At 43.1% G+C, this 9917-nt stretch overlaps 1 protein-coding gene across 1 annotated transcript; it reads right to left on the reverse strand.

Annotated features, from left to right (window-relative positions):
- Positions 1-5920: 5920 nt before the first annotated feature.
- On the reverse strand, positions 5921-8116 carry LOC136498512 (uncharacterized). The gene is made up of 5 exons (XM_066494427.1): positions 7762-8116; positions 7483-7695; positions 7356-7421; positions 6988-7296; positions 5921-6914 (listed from the first exon to the last, which is right to left on the reverse strand). The coding sequence occupies exons 1-5, from the start codon at positions 7795-7797 to the stop codon at positions 6219-6221; spliced, it is 1320 nt and encodes a 439-aa protein (XP_066350524.1). The 5' UTR covers positions 7798-8116; the 3' UTR covers positions 5921-6218.
- Positions 8117-9917: the final 1801 nt, after the last annotated feature.

The raw sequence follows: 9917 nt of genomic DNA on the forward strand, positions 1-9917 counted from the left end.
TACTGCCGATGCAGCAGAAAGCCCCTGCTATGAGTCAAACTGGGGTTCAGTTCATGCCTCAAACTAGTTATAATTATCCAACAATATCAGCAAATTACCAGCCATCGGTAAGTTTTGTGCCGATGAGTTCTAATAATGATTGGTCAGGACAGTTACCTGTTCAACATACAGTTCAGCGAAATCAGCAGGTTGCAGGGATTCAACAAGGTCATATGCAAGCTGGTTTCCAGAATCAAGCATCGGCAGCCCAGCCGATGAATCCTTTCCAACAGGTTAATGGACCACAAGTAGCGGCAAATATGCCGATTGCTGGAGATCGTGGGCCACAAAGATATGTGGAAGGATGTCAGCAGGCACCTCCTGTAGAAATTCAACCAGTTCGTCAGCAGGAGGCTGATGCTTTTTGGGCCGATAAGATAGCAGAGATTATGAAGGATCAGTTTGGGATAAAGCCCAAGGTCAATACTTATTCTTATCGGACTCCATACCCTCCTGCATACGATTTAATTCCTCTCCCAAATCGGTACAAGGTACCGGATTTCACTAAATTCTCTGGGCAAGATGATACATCAACAATGGAACATGTCAATCGCTTCATTATTCAATGTGGAGAGGCAGCTAACAGAGATGAATTAAGAGTTCGATTATTTTCATCATCTTTGTCTGGATCAGCATTTACATGGTTCATTTCATTGCCACCAAATTCTATTATTACTTGGGTTGATCTAGAAAAACAATTCCACAAGTATTTCTTTGCTGGAATCCATGAAAAGAAGCTTACCGATTTAGTAAAATTGAGACAGCGTAATGATGAATCGGTAGAGAGCTTTGTACAAAGGCTACGAGATGTAAAAAATAAGTGCTACAGCCTGGTGCTGGATGATCGGCAGCTTGCCGATTTGGCTTTCCAGGGGTTATTGCCACATCTTAAGGACAGATATGCTTCTCAGGAGTTTGAAAGCCTCAGTCATCTTGTGCAAAGGATCTCTGATCAAGATACTAGGGTTTTTGAACCTAAAAAGAACTGGAGTAAAAAGGTATCATTTGTTGAAGAAGTAGGAGATTCTGACTCTGATGAAGAACCAGTTATCGGCTTAGCTGAGTGGGTTAAGAATAAAAAGCTGATATCATGTCCCTTTGGTCAAAAAGAGCCAGAAAAGTTTACCTTTGATATCACCAAGGCCGATAAAATATTTGATCTTCTGCTTCAAGAGGGCCAAATTAAGCTGTCACCTAATCACGTGATCCCATCGGCAGAAGAGTTGAAGAAGATTTTGTACTGCAAATGGCACAATGCAACTTCACACAGTACAAATGAGTGCAAGGTATTCAGGCAACAGTTACAATCGGCTATTGAATCTGGGAGAATTAAGTTTGGTACTTCCAAGACCCAGAAGCCGATGAAAATTGATCAACACCCTTTTCCAGCAAATATGTTGGATGCCAAAGGAAAGACCAAGGTATTGACGTCAGAGGCTGCTGAGAAAAACGCGTCAGTAGACCCCCAACATCGGATAACTACCGATGATGCAAAGAGTAAGGGTTTGCTAGGGGAAAGCAGTAGTTCCAAAAAACCTCCTCGACCTGGCATTGTGATTTCTCATCGAAGGCAGCAGGAGGGTTGGCGTCAACGTAATGACCGATATCGGCAACAGCAAGAAATGAGACGTCAGGAAGAGTGGAATCGACATAAAGATCATTGGAGATGTCCGTTCTTCATCCATTGCTGGGAAGAAGGTATTAAATTGCCAACTGTTGAAAATTGCCCTGAGTGTAATGGTTATTACGGAGTCAATCGTTCAGAAAGGAGGTTTCAACGTGGTAATCAGGGTTTGTCTATCAACGAGCCGATCAAAGGCAGAGCATCAGTGCATGATCGGCTGGGGGGCAGACTTAGTGTACATGAGAGGCTTGGTAAACGCGCTGGATATTTTCCAAGGAATCAAGAGGAGCTTGAGGAAATGGCAAACGCAAGAGTTCCCGATGAGGAGATATTCTACAGGGACCCTAATATACGTCGCGTAGAACTAACTAGGACTTGTTATCAGCCGGTTTGGAAAACCAAGTTTCCTCGATGGTGCCCAGAGGGTCTGACAAAGACGCAGAGAAGGAGGATGCAACGTGAGCGTCAGGAGGATTTATACCAGGAGGAAAATTCCTCCAATGAAAGGCCTGGTCATCAGCAGTGGCAGGTAAAACACAAAAATAAGGGTCCATCGGCAGATGTTAATATGGTATTCATGTTGCCGATGGAGTTTCTGGCACTATCTGATAATGAGAAAGAAGTTGTTTTCTCTGATCAAATAGCTCAGCTAACGCTAGATCCAATGATGGCTGTTTTTGAGAAACCTACCGATGACGAGAGACAGCATCTTAAGGCTTTATTTGTGAAGGGCAGAGTTGATGGGCAGCCTGTGTCTAAGGTACTTATTGATGGAGGGGCTGCGATTAATATTATGCCTTACGTGATGTATCGGAAACTTGGTAAGGGAGATCAAGACTTGACCAAAACCGATATGATGTTGAAAGATTTTGAAGGCAATGTGTCACCGGCTAAAGGGGCAGTATGCGTTGAATTGACCATCGGTAGCAAAACCTTGCCAACGACGTTCTTTGTTATCAACGGCAAGGGTGCATATAATCTGCTTCTAGGGAGGGATTGGATTCATGCTAATTGTTGTGTTCCTTCTACAATGCATCAATGCCTCGTACAATGGATTGGGGATAAGATTGAGGTCGTCCCTGGTGATTCTTCTTATATCATCGCATCGGCAGAATCAGATACTTATGAGCGAACTAAATGCATATCAGGAGAAGCTTGGGAAAAAGAGTTCCTTAGAGTTGCTGATTATGAAATTCCACCGATCCAAGCAGTCGGTTCTGAAGAGGAGTTTTAATGGATAGGTTTGCCGATGATGGAAAATTAGGTCAAGGGTTCACATCGGCAGATGATTTAGTAGAAGTAGATATCGGTGATGGTGATAGGTCAAGACCTACTTTTATTAGTGCTAAGTTAAATTCCAAGTGTAAGCAGCGAGTAACAGATTTGTTAAAAGAGTATAAAGATTGTTTTGCTTGGGATTATACTGAGATGCCTGGATTAGACCGATCGATAGTTGAACATCGGTTACCTATCAAATCTGGATTTCGGCCACATCAGCAGCCAGCGCGCCGATGTAACCCTAATGTACTTCCTGACATTAAGGCCGAAATAACTAAATTAATTGAAGCAAAGTTTATTCGGCAATGTCGATACGCAGAGTGGATCTCTAATGTGGTTCCTGTTTATAAGAAAAATGGGAAACTTCGTGTTTGTATTGATTTCAGGAATCTCAACAAAGCCACACCGATGGATGGCTATCCAATGCCGATTGCTGATTTGTTGATTGATGCTGCGGCTGGACATCAAATTATTAGCTTCATGGATGGTAATGCAGGTTACAATCAAATATTCATGGCTGAGGAGGATATTCCCAAGACTGCTTTCAGATGTCCAGGACATGTGGGGTTGTTCGAGTGGATAGTCATGACGTTTGGTTTGAAAAATGCCGGTGCTACTTATCAAAGGGCTATGAACTTTATTTTTCATGAGTACATCGGCACATTAGTGGAGATCTACATTGATGATGTAGTGATTAAGTCTGGAGATATCACAGCACATTTAGCCGATCTGCGAAAGATACTGGAGTGCACAAGGAGGCATGGATTGAAGATGAATCCTAATAAATGTGCATTTGGTGTATCGGCAGGACAATTCTTGGGTTTTATGGTGCATCAACGGGGCATTGAAATCAGTAGGAAGTCTATTGATGCAATTAAGAAGGTGATTGCTCCTGCCAATAAGACTGAATTGCAATCTTTGATCGGTAAGATTAATTTCATTAGAAGATTCATATCTAATCTGTCGGGTAAGATCAAGGCTTTCAGCCCACTACTTAAATTAAAAGCTGATCAGGAATTTGTATGGGGAGTTGAACAGCAATTAGCCCTTGATGAAATTAAGAAATATTTATCAAATCCTCCAGTGCTAGTTCCACCTCAACATGGGAAGCCTTTCAGGTTGTATTTGTCAGCTGATGATACAGTTATCGGTTCAGCTCTTATTCAAGAATTTGAAGGGAAGGAGCGTGTTGTTTATTATTTGAGCAGAAGATTAGTGGATGCTGAGACGAGGTATTCGGCTATCGAGAAATTGTGTCTGTGCTTATACTTTTCTTGTGTCAAATTAAGGCATTATTTGTTATCTGCCGAGTGTATGGTCATATGCAAAGACGATGTGGTCAAGTATATGCTGTCGATGCCGATATTAAGTGGTAGAATCGGCAAATGGATTTTAGCATTATCAGAATTTGAGCTACGCTACAAATCAACTAAGGCAGTTAAAGGGCAAGTGATGGCTGATTTTGTCACTCAGCATTGTAATACGGTGGATTCTTTGGGGATTGCTCCCTGGACACTTTTCTTCGATGGGTCCACATGTGGTGAAGGAGCGGGTATCGGCATTGTGTTAATTTCACCTCAAGGAAAGAAGTATGAATTTTCGTTGCCGATTGTTGCTACAGCGACAAATAATCAAGCTGAATACCAAGCCTTGATAAAGGGGTTAGAATTGCTGAAGGAGATACGTGCCGATGTTGTTGAAATCTTTGGCGATTCTATGCTAGTTATAAATCAATTAGCTAGAATTTATGAATGCCGAAGTGAAGCTTTGATTCCGTATTATGAAAGATGTTTGCAATTGTTGAAAGGATTTAGAGATTTTCGTCTTGAACATATCTCTCGATTGCATAATGAGGAAGCTAATCGACTAGCTCAGCATGCTTCAGGGTATCAGCCTATTCAGGAAGTGCTAACATCGGCAGTTGATACCGATGACTGGAGGAAAGAGATTGTCGATTATTTAAAGGATCCATGTAGAAAGGTCAAGAGACGTATAAGGTTCCAAGCTACCAAATATGTGCTCCTCGATGATGAATTATATTATCGAACTATAGATGGAGTTTTACTCAGATGTGTTAGCAATGATGAATCGAAAAGCTTGATGGGTGAAATTCATGAAGGAGTATGTGGGGCACATCAATCGGCTTTCAAGATGAAATGGATGATCAGAAGGAATGGGTACTATTGGCCGACTATTCTTGAAGATTGTTTTAAATATTTTAAGGGATGCCAGGGGTGTCAAAAGTTTGGTAATATTCAAAGAGCGCCTGCATCGGCTATGAATCCTATAATCAAACCATGGCCGTTCCGGGGATGGGCTATTGATCTCATTGGTCAGATCTATCCGCCATCGAGTAAAGGACATAAATTTATTCTGGTTGCTACCGATTATTTCACAAAGTGGGTTGAGGCAATTCCTTTAAAGAAGGTGACATCGGTCAATATGATTGATTTTGTGAAAGAGCATATTGTTTACCGATTTGGTATTCCTCAGACTATCACTACCGATCAGGGTACTATGTTTACATCAGGAGAATTTGATGAGTTTGCTGTAGGTATGGGAATTAAAATTTTAAATTCTTCTCCATATTATGCTCAAGCTAATGGTCAAGCTGAGGCTTCTAACAAAGGGATCATCAAACTCATTAAGCGCAAAATTGAAGAAAATCCTAGGAGGTGGCATACAGTATTAAATGAAGCCTTGTGGTCATGTCGGATGTCATATCATGGTGCAACCAAAGTAACGCCTTATCAGTTAGTATATGGACACGATGCAGTATTGCCTTGGGAAATTAAGGTTGGCTCTAGACGAATACGTTCTCAAAATCAGCTGACAACCGATGATTATGATACTCTTATGAAGGATGAGTTGGAAGATGTGGTGGGTCATCGGTTAAGGGCTTTAGTTAGTATTGAAGAAAATAAGAAAAGAGTAGCTAGATGGTATGACAAGAAGGTGAAAGTAAAAGAGTTTGCCGATGGAGATCTGGTCTGGAAATTGATTTTACCGATTGGGACTAAAAGTTCAAAGTTTGGAAAGTGGTCTCCTAATTGGGAAGGTCCATATCGGATAAATCAGTCTATTCCTGGTAATGCATATATTTTAGAAACCCTCGAAGGGGTTGTGTTTCCCAGAGCGTTAAATGGAAAATATTTAAAGAAATATTACCCTAGTATCTGGACAGATGCATAAAAGTATAAGTGCCGATAACAGTACTATCGGCTAGAATTATGCAAGGGTATCAATGTCTCATAAAGTGCCGATACAATAAATAAGATTACACGTTCAGCAAGGATTGGATAGCTAATATCGCACGCAGGCGAATCTGGTCGGCTTCTTCCATTTCTTTGATGTCGTCATCGGCAGCACCTTCCACAGGCTTGAGTTTCTTCTTCATGGCTAAAGCTTTGCGAGCTTGGATATCTCTTTCTTGCTGAAGGGCTTTGACGGCATTGGGTAGCTGGCTTTCTTCTTGTTGAGCATGAGTTAAGGCTGCATCGATTTCTTTCAATTCGGCCAATAGAGCTGCCTTCCTTGCCGATAGATCCAAGATTTTCTGCTTAAGTGCAGCACCCGAAGTCTGCAAGTTGACGATGCCCTTGTGCTTCTCATCAGCGATTTGTTTCAGTTGTAGCATCTCTTCTTTAAGTTGAGCTTGAGCTGCTCTATCGGCAATGCGCTGAGCAGCCCGTTGATATTGCAGTTGACGGCTTTCTAAGTGAGCTGCTGGGAAGAGTATTTCTTCAACATCGGCAGGGACCTGGCCACGAATTGTTTTGAAAATTGCCTTTGCGGGGTCCGAGTCATCTACCAGTTGGGCGGTACCTTGCTGTAGCAAGTTCAGGAGGGTTTCCAACTTGGATTTAGTCTCTGCCGATATTGTTCCCAGTGCAAGGGAAGAACTTGTTTCCTCTCCATCGTCGTCAGAAATGTCAATAGCAAAGGAAAATAGGCTGTTCGGGGAATCTTGTTCCTGAGAGAAAGACAAGGAGATCAATCAGGGGTAAGTATGAGTATTGTAAAATCAGATAGGTTGATCGGTTTACCTGTTTCAAGGCAATTTCCTGTGCTTGACTGGAGGAAGCAACCTGGAGTATGTCGTGTGGATCGGCTGAGCTTGCCGATGGGATATCCTCTGTGACTTCATCGGTGGTGGGCTCTTGAGGTATGATGACCGATGACATTGGGGCAGATGTAGGGATCGGCATAGACCTTTGTCGTTTTGGCTGTGCTTCAGTATCTGTTGAAGCTTTGCGCTTTGCTTGGACATCGGCAACGATTGGCTGGGGGGCATCGACACTTGTTGGTTGTGAAGCTTGGGCATCTGGTACGTTTGCCGATGTACCCAATTGTTGCTGCAAAACAAGTGTAAGATATGATATTTAACAGATAAAATGTAAAGTCAAGAAGCTACCTCTGAAGGAGTGGTGCTTGATATCGGCGGAATTGCCGATGACGATCCCGTAGCAGCTCTTACCCCCTGATGATTAAGGTTAATATAGTTTGTGATCGGCATAAGTGAAAATAAACAAGGTTGTTACCTTAAAGGCTTTGACCAAGGTTGTAGCAGCGGCCGATGGGGTAGCCCTGGATGTAGCCAATTTGGACTTAGAAGTGATGGTCTTAGTACGAATCTTCTGGTGGGTCAAAGCGGCTAAGGTGGGAGCGTTGTAGCCGATCGGCGATGTTGGGGAAACAGGCCGGAGGTTGAAGGGTTTCCCACTTTTGCTCACCGATGGTGCTGGGTTGTTAACCTGTTACAAGGGAATCAGTTACTGATAAATGAAAGGAAAAGCAGAAGGGAGTTCAAGGAAACTTACCGCGTCGTCAGGGATGGCATATTCAGAGTCGATCATGTGCCGATATGTGTGAGCAGAAGTCGCGAACAGTTGCTCTTTCCACTCTCGCCACCATTGCTTGTATGACTCGGTGATGAAAGATATTGGTGTCCAGGTGGATATATCAACATCTGTGGTATCGGCATCAGGAGAAAGTTGTACTACCTTGTTCCAGTCTGTTCCGCAGGTGATTGTTTCCCTGGGTTTGATCACATCGGCAAAGCAGAGTTTGATTGGCAGTTGCCCAAAAGCCAATTGGCGGGATACTGCCGATGGGTTGTAAAATTCATATGTAATGTTGGTGTTTTTCCCGCTGCCGAATGTGTTTACTGGAATTGCCCTGGGAGTGATGATAGCCATCATGAGCTCATTATCTTGATTCAGAGTGTCATCGGCAAAGTTGAAAAGAAGGGGGAATCTGTTTTCTTCGTCGATATAAGGCACCCAGGCCCTATGATCACGAGAAAGACCATTATAGAAGCTTTGAAAGAATCTGCCGATTTGGTCTTCGTTGGCTTCTGTTCCAGGAAGGACAATTATGGCTTCACCAAAATTGAGGGGTGAGCGTGTTGCCGATTCATCATCCCCGAGCACATAATCTTCAGCAATTTCTCGTGGGAATTGTTGAGCAAAAAAGTCCCATTGCAAACGTTTGTGCATATGGGCATTCAGCCACATGTTGATGAACCACCACGGGCCTCCCAGGTTGCCGATGGGTTCGCCAAGCAGAAGTTTCTGAGACACTTGGTGAAGAAGATGATAAGTGGAGCTCAGAAGGTATCGGCCAAGAGGAAACCTTACGCCATTAGCCAGAAGTTCAGCTGCAGGGAGGAAGGCGTTGGTTGGTCCTACTGATCGACCACAGAAGATAAATTTTTCTAACCACATATTCAGGAATGTGGCATGTTCCCTCTGGCTAGGTGTCCCGGTTTTCTGGTATTCTTGAATATATCCTGTCCAACCGCCGATGTTACGGGTATTCACTCTATATTCAGGCTTTCTACCATAGATGGAGCCTTCATCGGCAGTTGAGATGTCCAAGCCAGTAAGCATGTGGACATCGGCAAGGGTAGGGGTAGCTGGGCCATGTCCAAACATAAAAGTATTGGTCGTATCTGACCAGAAATAAGCAGCTGCAATTATCATTGATTCATTTTTCTGCATATCGGCAATAGAGAGCCTGATACATTGGTCTAACTTTCGTTCTGCCCAGTATACTTGCATCGATCTAGTTAACCCTCAAATACCAATCTTTCCACCCTTTGGTGGTTTTGGGCCAAGATCGGAATGTGTCTTTCCACAAGTTCAGAGAGAAATTTTGGGCTCTAAAGGGGATTCTGTTAACCTCTGCGTTGATCAGATCGGTTGGATCTGGGTTGCCCATTGGTCCAAGGCATTGGACGTGTGGCTGATCGGTTGGGATAATTAATTTGTTGCGCAGTTCCTAAGGTTATGGAATCCAGAAGACAGAAGAAAGGAAAAATCAGCAACTGAATAAATTTGCAAAAAGATCAAAGTAAAAGGTAATGGAAGTGGAGCGAACCGCGGGGACGTCGAAGTTGATGGCCATTGTCTTGAGGAAGGTGGAGATACGAGCCGGGAACTTGAAGTTAGCGCCGGAGAAGGGTTCTTGTTGGTTGAGGTCGTGCGGTTGTTCGTCGGAGTCGCCGCCGGAGAGAGAGAATGCCAAGGATTGGAGGCTGAAGATAGAAAATGAGGGTTCCGGAGAAATCTATTTATAAGCCGCCCAGAATAAGGGTATTTTGGACTTATCTCTATGACGCGCGCATATAGGTCAAGGCGGTGCAGAGGGATATGGTAACTATTCGCGCGATAATCAGGGGATTGTACAGATGAGTTGATAACAAGTAATCATGACTTGGAAGGGATATCGATACATGATATTTTAATTCTGAAAATGGCAGCATTATCATGTTAAGATCTTGCCGATGGGTTATTGTTTTGGTATCTCAATCATAATCAAGGTAAGAGTGGTTGGCGATTGTGCGATATTTACTGAAGTGCGTGAATCAAGATTAGATTTGATTGGATTTGATAACGAATCAAGTTTTGGCTTGGAGAATGAGTTACGGTAATTGGGCGAAGGCAAGCGTTATCTGGAGTAAATTTCGGAGCAT

The sequence above is a fragment of the Miscanthus floridulus genome, chromosome 12, assembly GCF_019320115.1.
Source record: "Miscanthus floridulus cultivar M001 chromosome 12, ASM1932011v1, whole genome shotgun sequence".
Classification (NCBI taxonomy): Eukaryota; Viridiplantae; Streptophyta; class Magnoliopsida; order Poales; family Poaceae; genus Miscanthus; species Miscanthus floridulus.